Source organism: Trypanosoma cruzi, genomic scaffold, assembly GCF_000209065.1.
Source record: "Trypanosoma cruzi strain CL Brener 1047053513751 genomic scaffold, whole genome shotgun sequence".
NCBI lineage: Eukaryota > Euglenozoa > Kinetoplastea > Trypanosomatida > Trypanosomatidae > Trypanosoma > Trypanosoma cruzi.
In genome coordinates this window covers 45,196-57,161 of record NW_001849306.1, presented here as the reverse complement: position 1 = coordinate 57,161, position 11,966 = coordinate 45,196, and the positions used below count along the sequence as shown (strand labels likewise).

The window sequence follows — 11,966 nt, the reverse complement described above, 5'->3', positions numbered from 1 at the left end:
ACACAAATATAACGTCTCTGTACATGTGCCTTCTTTTCTGTCTATTTCTTTCCCTTCCTCTCCCTCCTCTGTGCGTATGTGCGTACATGCATGCATGCATATATACATGCCTGCACCAAATATTTATTCATGTTTTGCTTTGAAAAAAACAAAAACAAAAACAAAAAAGAAGGAGGGAGAGAGGGAGAGGTGGTGGGGGAAAATACCGAACATGTAAGCATCACAGAAGAGTAAAAGAAACAAACAAACACACTCACACAAACAGAAGAAGAAAGAAGAAAGAAAAAAATGGATTAAAGCCTCCATCCACAGCGGATCGGCCTCGTCACCCCTTACCTTCAACACACACACACACACACACACACTCTCTCTCTCTCTCCCTCGCATGTTGTCTCGCTTTTGTAGACAATAAATAAACATCCCCGGCACCATGCGAGGAGCAGTGATGCGGGTGGTGGTGGTGGTGGTGGTGGTGTGGGCCTCCACCCCACTTTTTTCATACAAACACATCGCAGTCCAGATATTAACAACAAACACACACACACACACACACGCGGAAATAAAGATAGTGAGACTGAGAGGGGAAGGGAGAAATAAATATACACAAGACACATATATAAAGAAGTAGTATGTATGTGTTGAACAAACACATAACACACATGTATGTGCATGCACTGTAATGCAGCAACGAATGCGGTCCATAGTGGTGGAGAGGGGGGAGATGAAAAAAAAAAAAAAAAAAGGAAAACAAACAAACAAATCACAGACTCACTCACTCCCTAACCTTCCCTTCCCTTCCCTTCCTTCTTTCACCGCCGCCCATTCGTGTTAACCACCACCATCAAATAGCACCAAACAAAAATCCCATACGCTCTCCCTCTCCCTCCCTTTCTCTCCCTCTCTTTCTTTCTTTTTTTTTTTTTTTTCTTCCTATTTCTATTTCTTTCTTCCCATCCCTCCACCCCTGCAAGGAATTAAACGTAGATATGAACATGAATAGACATGTGCCTCTCTCTCTCTCTCTCTCTCACTCGCTTCTTCCTCCCTGTGTTTCGGTGTACCAATGCATGTGTGTCCATGTGCCCACTCTGTGTCGATGTCGTGCCGTAACCGCCCGCCGCCCCGTCCCACGCAAAGCAAACATAAAACCATCAAAAGTAAAATCAAACTGAAAATAGCAAACGCACACACACACAGCACAAGAAAAAAAAAATAATTGTGTGTGCCACGGCCTTTACACATTCAGCTTTGACGAGGAACCACAATAAAAAAGGAAAAACACACAAACACGCAAAACAACAACAACAACAACAAATTCGTAAAAAAGGAAGAAAGCAACACACACAAAAAAAAAAAAAAAAAAAAAGAAAAAAGGAGAAGGAAGGAGAATCCATAAATTTTCGGCATAAAACTGCACTTTAGTTTTACATGCAGGCCTCTTTATTTGCATCGGTGTCAAGTGTGTGTTCGCGTGCGTGTGGGAAAAGAGAGGGATGGTAAATATATATATATATATATTGAAGGAAGCACATCCACATTTCATTGGCCTGAATTGATACCTTCGATTCGCAGTCTAAAAAAAAAAAAGTGTGTGCCATGTCGTTTCTCTTGTACACTTTTCGTCATCGCCGCATGCTCCCTCCTTTCCATTACACACACTTCCTCCTTCTCACCCCTCAAAGGAGCTTTCGATCCCATGTGTCGCTTGCCCTCGTGTCCCGATGGTTTCTTTACCGGGCACCCTGTTGCTGTTGCTGCTGCTGCTGATGCGGTGACCCTTGTGGCGTTAGTGGCGCGGCAAAGAGAGCATGGGGGAAGTTGAAGTTATCCCCCACAGTGTTCTTCCCAATGCATTGTGAAACTGACGGCATCGTTGTTTTCGCATTCAATGCCACTGCCGTTGCTGCCTGCGCTACCGATTTTTTCTGGTGCGGCTGCCGCATTGCTGCGATGTCCGTTGTATGCGTACTCAGTTGGAACATCCGCATTAATTCTGTCTGTCCAAGCGCCGTGGTGCAATTATTCATGTCACCTGTGGCAATTCCTTTCTGCTGGTAATGCTTCACAATGCGGGTCGTAGCCTGATCCATCTTTGTCTCCACGCGTTTGCCAAAATTCATGTCAAGCAGAAGCGGGAGCATCCGGTGCAGGTGGTGAACCAATTGTATGAGTTCCGTGCAGACAGGAAGGACGGAGAGCATCTTTTGCACCACGTAGTTGCCAAATTGGTTAAGCGCGATGGCGGAGAGCGTCGGGGTGTCGTGGTGCAGCACATGCTGCGGTAATGACGACGAGGAGGGGGAGGAAAAAGGGACATCCTGAGAATTCCCCGGGATGTTGTTTTGAAACGAAAACCCTGTCTTCTCATTCGACCCCTGAAGGATGGAGCGACACAGCTGCACCTTGGCCTCCTCGCTGCATAAACTCAGAATGATCTCCACCACGTTGGAGGCAAACTTGTTGGTACAGAGCATCTTCAACGCAGGGCCCACGCAGACGGCGGCGCGATCCACCACGTGACGTTGATTCATGGCGTCACAGTTACGAATGAGATGCGTCACCACGTAGTTGCCATAAGGACTCATAGAAAGAGGCAAAAAATGCTTCAGCACCGCTTCCTGTAGTTGCGGCAGCCGCTCTGGCGGGGCAGAGTCAATGCATTTCTGAACCACACAACAGCCCTGTTTGTCATTGCAGAAATCAATAGTCTTCTCCACAATGGCATCGTACACAAATGCAACATCCTGCGGCAGGCACTGAAGCAACTTTTGCACCACGTGTCCTCCGTTGAGATCATTCATCAGCATCAATACTCCACGCTGCAGCGCCGCACATACCACCTCCACCTCCCGCCGCGATCGTAACGAATCAATCAACTTCTGAACCGCATAGTTACCATGCGGGGAAACAGCAACCTCACAAAGCGATCCAGACAGATGCTGAGAAAGCATATGCAGCCTATCCTCATCTGGTGCAATCTCCAGCAGTTTCTGGACAAGGAAGTTCCCGTACGGGCTTGCCATTACCTGTGGCAGACAAGGAAGCAATTCATTTACAACACACTGTACCTCTTGCGAACGGTATGGGTAACGCTCCAGGACCGACTGCAGCTCACGGCATCCATGTTGATCAGAGGCCATCTCCACCACATGGCCGCGGTATTGAGGCCTTTCAACTGGCACTGGTGGAAACAAGGCGTCACGATGAAGTTCTGCTGACTCCTCAGCCGAAGCGGTGTGTTTTCGCTCCGACGAAGCCAGTGTCGCATGGTTGCTTTCCCCAGAACAACTGGGTACAAGAGGAACCCGAGTTTTCACTCGCTGCTGATGATGCCCGTGGTGCAGGTGACGCGTGCTGGGCGCGGCGCAAATTTTGGGTCCCAAAAAACTAGCCAATTCTCGAAGTGGCGATGACGTAGACGATGACCTCATAGTGCTCCACCCATCATCGGGAAACACCCATGGGTAGTTAGACCCTCTCAGACCGTTTTTGGCATTGATCGTATTGCTGTTAATGATATTATTCTTGGTGTTGTTGTTGATGGTCGAAGAATTGGTGATGATGGTGGCGGTTCCCATGGGATTATCAGGGCCTTTTAAAGGGAGTTGATACGCCGTCGCATGCCTCACCATTGGCTGGGGGTCCATCAACGCACCTCGAAATGGCTCTGAGACAGAATGACGCATTTCCGTATACTGTTGTTGATGTTGCTTTTGCTTCTGCTGCTGATGCTGGAAAGTCTGCTGTTTTTGTTGTTCGGACTGCTGCAGTCCGTACGGGCCACCGCTCAAAATCACGCTGTTTGGCCGTGGCGAGCGCAACTTTCCGGCCGCCGCCCCTGCTGAATTGGTCGGCGTGTTCACAGGAGACAGGTTAAGCAACAGGTTCAGGCTGCTCAAAGGGTCATTTCCACCGTGACGGCCGCACACATGATTAGTATTGTTATTGTGATGAGTGTTGCCGTTGTTAATATTTGCGATGGCGAGGCTGACACCAGTGGCGGCGGAAGAGGCATTCGGTATCATCCAAAACGGGGTGGAAGTTGCGCTTGTCGTTGCGGTCGCCGTGCCCACAGTTGCGGCAGTATTAGTAGTAGTGGTGGTGGTGGGCAGGGTGCTCGGCTTCCTCGCGCTGGCGCCATATGCCGAGGGTGTGAGCCCCGCCACGACAGAAAAGGGCGACGTGGACGGTGTTTTCAACATATTCTCCGGCGATGTACCCAACTTGCCGGCGTGGTACCCGCACGAGGAATTGGCGGTTGTTGCCGCACTCGCCCACCCACCCGCCGTGGCCTCCGGGCGTTTCTGGGAGTCGAAGAACATCGGCGGAGCATCATCGGTGACACCGCCATTCACATCTGCCGCCAATGAACAAAATGATGCCGGTATCAACGGCGTCCCGTGGGGCAAATTCCCGTTACAGCCGCCCATTCTCTTCCGCTCCCCACACATCAGTCCCCACACACTGGCATCACCACAGTCACCCTTAACAGCGGCATTGATGGCAATCTCGCTCTTGACAACATCCCCCTCCTCGGTATCCTCCGTGTCGCCAGCACCACCTTCCTTTGCCGCCTTCACCGCAGCAACCTCAGCAAGAAGGGAGGATAAATTCCACGTAATGTGGCTGTCTGCGTCCATATGCACGTTCATATATGTATTTACGTATATGAGAATCTGTGGAGCTCTATCCCTCCTCCTTTCTTTTTTTTTTTTTCCCCTATTTTTATTTGTTCTTCTCCTCTTGGTGTATCTTTGCAACGCTCAACTCAAAGAATGACCCCCCCCCCCTTTTTTTTTTTTTTCTTCTTCCTGTTTCCTTCTTCTCTCTTTTTCTCCCCTTTTTCCCGCTGCGTCTAATAATGATTCGCGCGCCGGCGTGTAGACTTTTCGTGTCCGTTCCCGTGCGTGTATTTGAAAAATCCCCTCACTCACTCACTCACTCACTCAGTGATTGGGATGTGAGTAAAAAAAAAAAAAAGAAAAAAAAAGCAATGTCTAATTTTTTTATTTTTCCTTTGTTGGGTCTTTTTCCTCTTCCTTTTATTTTATTTTATTTTATTTTATTTTTTTATTATTTCCTCCTGCGGCCCAGACGGTGAGACACAAATGCGCATAAGTGGAGAGAAGAGGTGGGGTGGGAGAAAGGGAACATTATCGAAGAAAAACAGGAAGTCAGAATGACATGCAGGCAAATTAAGGGAGGAATAAAATTCCAATAGACAAACGGGCATTCGTCCAAGCCTTTCTCTTTCCCATTCCTTCTTTTTTTTTTTTTTCTTTTTTTTTTTCTGTACGTACCGGTCGTTGAAGGCGGCTACACATTTTCATCAATCGCCACACGTTCCCTCATAAGTTCCGCCCAGTCCTCCTCACAGCTGTTATACACACCGGCTCTTTTTGCCGCTTCCTCTGACGACGTCGGTGCCATGCGTACAAGTGACTCGTACCGTCTTTTCAGCATCAAAGCCCGCACCGCGATGGCGTCAAGTCGCTGCACGTCATGAAGTCTCGCCTCGTGCTGCGCCATGAATCCCACGGGGCTGAGCACAAAAAGCAGCAACGCCAACCCGGACGCCGCAAAAAACCACATGACTCGCCGTTGCTGCGCCACACGCGCCGGGTACCGCAGTCGCCAAACACGGTAGATGCGGCGGTAGTGCCATGACGCGATAAGCCCTGCACCTCCAATCGATGCGGCTACAGCCAACGAGCTCACACGGGTGGCCGTGACGTAACGACGACTCCGCCGCAAAAGATTGTTGGCGGCGGCTTCGCAGCTGTTATGAAGAAGCTGCGCGTCAACGGCACGAGCGTCACACAGCGAGGCAACCGCAGTGGCCGTGCGCACGACGTTCTCTGCCGTCATCCACGCTAGAGAAAAGCAGAAAAAGGGGAATCCACAGGGGGAAAAGAAAAAAGGAAAAGAGAGAAGAACACATCCAAAAAGAAACACACACACACAAACTGTCCTACTCATGCAAGTACGCACTACTCATATTTACACCATCCAAGGCAGCGGCAACACACACATAAAAAAAAACAAACAAACCCGTGGCGGCACCATAGACAAAACAACAACAAACAACACAGACAAATACATATATCTTTATTCATTTATAGGCGTTTGTGTGCATTGCGCACACTCTTTTGTACAATCTCTGGATACTCTTCGTCAGGGAAGAAAATAAACAGGTCACAATGCACCCCTGGGGCCAGGCGGCGACGGTGAACATAAAAGGATAAGTAGGAGAGAAAAAAAAAAGATAAAGTGAAGTGCACATGGGTGTTGCTTGTCTATATATATATATATATATGTTTGTGCTCCCTTCTCTTCCCTCTTTTCTCTCTCTCTCTCTCTCTCTCTTTTTTTTTTTCTAAAGTTTTTTTTTTTTTTTTTGCGAGTCTCTTCACGGTTGTCACTCTCCAAAATAACAATGGTGCCAACACAACGGCAAGACTGCAGGACTTCTACAAAATATTTATTCCCAGAGCCTTTCGTAACTGCGCTGCAACAGGCAGTCGCAGAATACTGCAATGGTAGCGAACGACCTGCGGGTACCGTTGCTTCAGTGTTGTACACAATTGCTTCAGCAATAAGGCCTGGTTTATAGCGAGCGACACAACAAGGTCCGCCGCGGTCAGAGAGTCACCAACAAGAAAAAGCATGTCGCTGGCTGCAGGGGCGCTCCGTCGTGGCGTATGCATAGAGAAGCGTGACGCTTGCGTCGATGGCCGTGGTGATGACAATACAAAATGAGCCGACAAATACGGCACACCGCCACCCTCATGAGCGGCGCCCTCGTTATTTGATGCGATTTCTCTCGCGCTGTTGATTTGATTGGGGTCTTCCAGCTGGGTTTTAATGTTGTATGTGTGGTACCCACGCAGGACGGAGCTTCCCCGCGGCGTTACCCCAAGCCAGTACTCCTCTTCCGAAAGCCCCTCATCCACCTCCTCCATGTTTCCCGTGCGAGCACTGACGGGGTTGTTGCCGCCTCCACCACCCGTCGCCTGGAGTTTCCGTAGCTGCTTCTTGAAAACAAGCCGCTGCTCGAGGCCGTTCAGTCCCTCATGCAGGGCATCCACCCTCGGCTGCAGCGGCAGTGCCTTGGCGCCTGCGTCTTCTCCTCTCGGGTTTCTCTTCAGCGTCTTCTCCTCCTTTTCCATCGCAATAAGTGGCAGGATGTGCGGGTCGAGTTCCGTCACAACAAAGTCCAGCCACGCATCCACCTCCGCCGCCTCCTGTACACTCTTCCCGTAAAGAATGTACGGCACTAAATGCTGTGGTGAGGGGTGGCGCTCGCTGCCGTCCAACCCGTACAGGCGCTCCGTGCGTGCAAGGTAGCGTATGATGGCGTTTGTCTCGAAGAGATATCCCTCGTCGGACTTCAGCACCGGCACACGGCCAAGTGGATGACAATTACGGCGGTAACTTTCCGTCTCATTCTCCTTACCAATTGTGACAGGGACCACCTTCAGCCTCGTGCCAGCATACGCCGCGACAAGAAGCACACGGTGTACATGCGGATCGTCAAGTGGCCCAATCAAACTAAGCACCATTTTCCGTAGCGATGTCTTTCCCTTCCCCCCTAATCCTCCTCTGCGTCTTCTTCTCCCTCGTGTATATATATGTATAGTAAAATATATATATTTTTATTTTTATTGGAGTGTTTTTGTGTTCGTTTCTCTCTTTCTCTCGCCACCTCACCGAGTTATTGCACGACTCTACTTTGTTCTCTTCAGGCACAGACCGAAATTAAACACTGGAGGACCCTTTGGGGAAAGAAAAAGGAAAAAAAAACAAAGAAAAGGAAAAAAAAGAAAAAAAAAAAGAAAGGAAGCCAATGGCAATAATAAAAACCAACCCTCCTTCCCTCCTCTTTCTCTGTGTGTATTTGTGTATGACAATTCCCTTCCTCCTTCTCATCCGGCAGAAACACCAAACAAAAACAGACACGACAAAATAAACAGTAGCGGAGAATTTCAGTGGACGGCATTAAAAAAGGAGGGAAAGGCGGCAAAGAAAAAAAAGAAAAAAAAAAGAAAAAAGTGGCAGACGAAAGAAAATAAAAACACTCGGATGTGGCATCAAACATACAAATGAGGACTCCTCCCCTCCCCTCCCCCCCGCAATTTTTGTTTTTGGTCTTTTCTTTTATTATTATTATTATTATTATTCCTTCTCCCTCTCTCTCTCTCTCTTTTTTTTCTTTTTTTTTTTTCTTTCCCCCTTTCTTCTCTCTTTCTCTCTTTTTTTCTTTTTTCTCTTCTGTTGTGTGTGTTGTCGCGTGCGTGTGTTTTGTCTTCTGTTACTTTTTTTTTTTTTTTTTTTTCTTCTTCCTTTTCCCTTCTAAGAGGGTTCTTCATCCGATGTGGCAACACCGCAATTATCGCCACCGTGCGCCGAATCCAAAACGAGAGAGTGAGAAGCGTGCAGTCATTGCAGCGAAGCCCACTGCCTAGAAGTGTCCTCCTTTCCTTCCTATTCCTTTCCGTTTTTCTTTTAAGTTTTTTTTTTTTTTTGTTGTTTGTGTTATTCTCCTCCACGAACGTTCGCCCTATTCACAGACACGTACACGTACGCAACTTACGACCCCGTGACACCGGCTGCTGCTGCTGCTGTCGTCGAGGGCGTGACAGGCGACGTGTCAGTGGCCGTTCCAGCGGTGCTACCGCCGCCGCCCGCATTGCCGCTGCTGCTGCTGCTGCTGCCAGCAATCACCGCGCTAGGGCCCGCATGGGCCGGGTCTGAGAGGTCCTTCTCGACCTCAGCGAGGTTTGGCTGATAATTCTCTTCGCTCTCCATCTTCCATTTGTTTTGATTAAAAAATTCATAACCACCGGCTGTGCGTCGCCGCATCCACTGCTGCCGCACCTTGTGGAACCACCAACCCCGCTCCAACAGCACCCGCGCGGCGGCTAATTGCAAAAGGTCTCGTGGCATGGAGTAGAAAATGTAAAGCAGCGTCTCATCCGTGTACTTTTGCAACAGTTTCAGCGTGGGTTGACGCGGCTTTGCCTGCCTGTAGCAGTCGGGGATACGGTACTCGGGAACAACAGGCACCTCAGGTCGTTCCAGCGCTAAACTCGCCAGCGTTGGGTGCAGAGGACGCTGCTGCGCCACGTTGATTCCAAGCGAGTTAAGATCAAAGCCACGTGTCAGGTACAGAAATGCCGCGCTCTCCGGATTCTCCGCGTTGACAGAGTGCTGGATGAGTCCTGGAAGGGCCAAAAGACCATACGGCCCCTCCACCGCCACACGCCCCCGCTGTATTTGCTGTTGGTGGTGATGATGTTGCTGTTGCTGTTGCTGTTGCTGCTGTTGCTGTTGTGTACTTTGTGCCTGCGGTTGAGGATGGTGAACGGCTGCTGCTGCTGCTGCTGCTGTTGGATACGGCTGATGTTGTTGTTGGGCTATCATTTGTTGCTGTTGGGTCACAAATGCCGTTGTGGCGACCGGGTACGCCCCTCGCATGCTCTGGTATGGATTGGGCGCCCCAGCCGCCGCCGCCGCCGACGCGGGGTATGTCATGTGCACTCCCGGCAGAATCCCGGCACCATAACGTGCCGCCTGGTTGTTGTTCATCGCCCTTCTCCCCACACCTGCGTTCTTCTTCTATCGTCGCCCAGAGTGAAGCCAATCAAAATCCAAAGGCTTAAAGAGAAAAAGAAAAAAAAAGAGAGAACAAAAGAAGAGAAAAGAGGGTACACGTGTCCCCCTTTCGTTTTTTTTTTCCTCTCTTTTATTTCTCTCTACAAATATAAATAAATACAAAAAAATATATATTTTTCTCCCCCTCCCAACTCCCCTTTTCTCGCTTTAATACACAAAATGGGGGGAGAAAAAAAGTGTTTTTATTTTTATTTTTTTATTTATTTATTCCGCAGGCAAAAAAAAAAAAAAAAAAAAGGGGAGGGGGGGGAAACAAAAGAGAAACAAACAAACAAACCAAAAAAAAAGGAAATTTTTTTTTCTTTTCGTGTGTTTTTGTGTGTATTTGTTTGTCCGTTCCAAAAGGTGTTTTCTCAAACTATGGGGAAAAAAAAATAAAATAATAAATAAATAAATAAAAATACTGCTGCGACTACGTGACAAACAAAAAAAAAAGAGAGAGAGAGAAAAAAAAAAGAAAAACAGCAGGTCACATACACACATGCATACAGCCATACACATGCATACAGCCATACACATGCATACAGCCATACACATGCATACAGCCATACACATGCATACAGCCATACACATGCATACAGCCATACACATGCATACAGCCATACACATGCATACAGCCATACACATGCATACAGCCATACACATGCATACAGCCATACACATGCATACAGCCATACACACAGCATACAGCCATACACATGCATACAGCCATACACATGCATAAAGCCATACACATGCATACAGCCATACACATGCATACAGCCATACACATGCATAAAGCCATACACATGCATACAGCCATACACATGCATACAGCCATACACATGCATACAGCCATACGCACAGCATACAGCCATACACATGCATACAGCCATACACACAGCATACAGCCATACACATGCATACAGCCATACACATGCATACAGCCATACACATGCATACAGCCATACACATGCATACAGCCATACACATGCATACAGCCATACACATGCATACAGCCATACACATGCATACAGCCATACACATGCATACAGCCATACACATGCATACAGCCATACACATGCATACAGCCATACACATGCATACAGCCATACACATGCATACAGCCATACACATGCATACAGCCATACACATGCATACAGCCATACACATGCATACAGCCATACACATGCATACAGCCATACACATGCATAAAGCCATACACATGCATACAGCCATACACATGCATACAGCCATACACATGCATACAGCCATACACATGCATACAGCCATACACATGCATACAGCCATACACATGCATACAGCCATACACATGCATACAGCCATACACACAGCATACAGCCATACACATGCATACAGCCATACACATGCATTACAGCCATACACATGCATACAGCCATACACATGCATAAAGCCATACACATGCATACAGCCATACACATGCATACAGCCATACACATGCATACAGCCATACACATGCATACAGCCATACACATGCATACAGCCATACACATGCATACAGCCATACACATGCATTACAGCCATACACATGCATACAGCCATATACATACAAATGAATACGCACATATTTATATTTTTATATCTAAGTACAAAAAGTAAATTACTTTACTAATTTTTCCCCCTTTCTTTTTTTTTTCCTTTTTTTTTCTTTTTGTGCCTTATCAAATAAACGCAAATGGGCCGCACGCCGGCTTCTATCGCCGAGCACTTCCGACCCCCCCCTCCCCTCTACTGAGTGGAGATGTGGAGGAGAGCCCCGATCCCTCCCCCCCTTTGGAGAGGAAGTTGCGGCGGCACGATACTCTCTCATTGCCGAGAATCAATAAAGAATCAATATTCTCCCGGTATCTGCACCCTTCTCCAAATACTTAATATACATGTATATAAATGAAACACTCCAAAAATAATTCTGCAGGAGTGTTCAATGCTCCCCTCGCACCATCATTATCATCCCCACCCACCCACAGTCTCTCTCTCTCTCTCCATCCATCCAAACAAACAAACAAACAAACAAAAAAAGAAAACAAAAAAACTTCACATAATATGAAAGGAAAAACGTAACAAAAAAATTCAAGCATCACTCTAAGGACAGATGGCAAATATCAAGCAGTGAGGTGCAGTAAGGAAATCCCTTTCTGCGGATAGTTTTTTTTTCTTTTCTTTTTTTCTTTTTCTTTTTTCTCATATATATATATATATATTTTAAGTCATGACTTCAGTTTCTTACGGGCATAGGAGGGAAGAGAGGATCTGCATGTATCCACTTAATT

At 47.5% G+C, this 11,966-nt stretch overlaps 5 protein-coding genes across 5 annotated transcripts, besides 40 other annotated features; all 5 read right to left on the bottom strand.

The window, feature by feature from the left end:
• Window positions 1-11,966: part of a sequence feature (heterozygous, non-Esmeraldo-like haplotype) that runs on past the window's edge.
• Window positions 72-132: a microsatellite.
• Window positions 145-167: a microsatellite.
• Window positions 342-365: a microsatellite.
• Window positions 451-475: a microsatellite.
• Window positions 530-553: a microsatellite.
• Window positions 725-760: a microsatellite.
• Window positions 784-804: a microsatellite.
• Window positions 893-949: a sequence feature (GA-rich).
• Window positions 1,009-1,033: a microsatellite.
• Window positions 1,295-1,314: a microsatellite.
• Window positions 1,346-1,373: a microsatellite.
• Window positions 1,498-1,519: a sequence feature (AT_rich).
• Tc00.1047053509399.190 (pumilio/PUF RNA binding protein 4, putative) lies at window positions 1,731-4,652 on the bottom strand (the record flags this gene model as incomplete). Its single annotated transcript, XM_812995.1, has 1 exon — window positions 1,731-4,652. One exon carries the CDS (start codon window positions 4,650-4,652, stop codon window positions 1,731-1,733), a length of 2,922 nt encoding a protein of 973 aa, XP_818088.1.
• Window positions 4,693-4,745: a sequence feature (A-rich).
• Window positions 4,791-4,845: a sequence feature (A-rich).
• Window positions 4,926-4,949: a microsatellite.
• Window positions 4,967-4,990: a microsatellite.
• Window positions 5,041-5,079: a microsatellite.
• Window positions 5,262-5,290: a microsatellite.
• Window positions 5,317-5,979, bottom strand: Tc00.1047053509399.180 (hypothetical protein, conserved; the record flags this gene model as incomplete). The annotated part of the gene is made up of 1 exon (XM_812994.1): window positions 5,317-5,979. The coding sequence occupies one exon, from the start codon at window positions 5,977-5,979 to the stop codon at window positions 5,317-5,319; it is 663 nt and encodes a 220-aa protein (XP_818087.1).
• Window positions 6,330-6,378: a sequence feature (GA-rich).
• Window positions 6,471-7,562, bottom strand: Tc00.1047053509399.170 (elongation factor 1-gamma (EF-1-gamma), putative; the record flags this gene model as incomplete). The annotated part of the gene is made up of 1 exon (XM_812993.1): window positions 6,471-7,562. One exon carries the CDS (start codon window positions 7,560-7,562, stop codon window positions 6,471-6,473), a length of 1,092 nt encoding a protein of 363 aa, XP_818086.1.
• Window positions 7,625-7,666: a sequence feature (AT_rich).
• Window positions 7,784-7,838: a sequence feature (T-rich).
• Window positions 8,022-8,051: a microsatellite.
• Window positions 8,158-8,180: a microsatellite.
• Window positions 8,181-8,273: a sequence feature (A-rich).
• Window positions 8,316-8,347: a microsatellite.
• Window positions 8,590-9,588, bottom strand: Tc00.1047053509399.160 (hypothetical protein, conserved; the record flags this gene model as incomplete). Its single annotated transcript, XM_812992.1, has 1 exon — window positions 8,590-9,588. One exon carries the CDS (start codon window positions 9,586-9,588, stop codon window positions 8,590-8,592), a length of 999 nt encoding a protein of 332 aa, XP_818085.1.
• Window positions 8,691-8,714: a microsatellite.
• Window positions 9,277-9,334: a microsatellite.
• Window positions 9,368-9,392: a microsatellite.
• Window positions 9,661-9,705: a sequence feature (T-rich).
• Window positions 9,760-9,793: a sequence feature (AT_rich).
• Window positions 9,855-9,884: a sequence feature (AT_rich).
• Window positions 9,893-9,912: a microsatellite.
• Window positions 10,044-10,074: a microsatellite.
• Window positions 10,097-10,137: a sequence feature (T-rich).
• On the bottom strand, window positions 10,145-11,044 carry Tc00.1047053509399.150 (hypothetical protein, conserved; the record flags this gene model as incomplete). The annotated part of the gene is made up of 1 exon (XM_812991.1): window positions 10,145-11,044. The coding sequence occupies one exon, from the start codon at window positions 11,042-11,044 to the stop codon at window positions 10,145-10,147; it is 900 nt and encodes a 299-aa protein (XP_818084.1).
• Window positions 11,096-11,247: a microsatellite.
• Window positions 11,319-11,349: a microsatellite.
• Window positions 11,688-11,729: a microsatellite.
• Window positions 11,842-11,876: a microsatellite.
• Window positions 11,880-11,902: a sequence feature (AT_rich).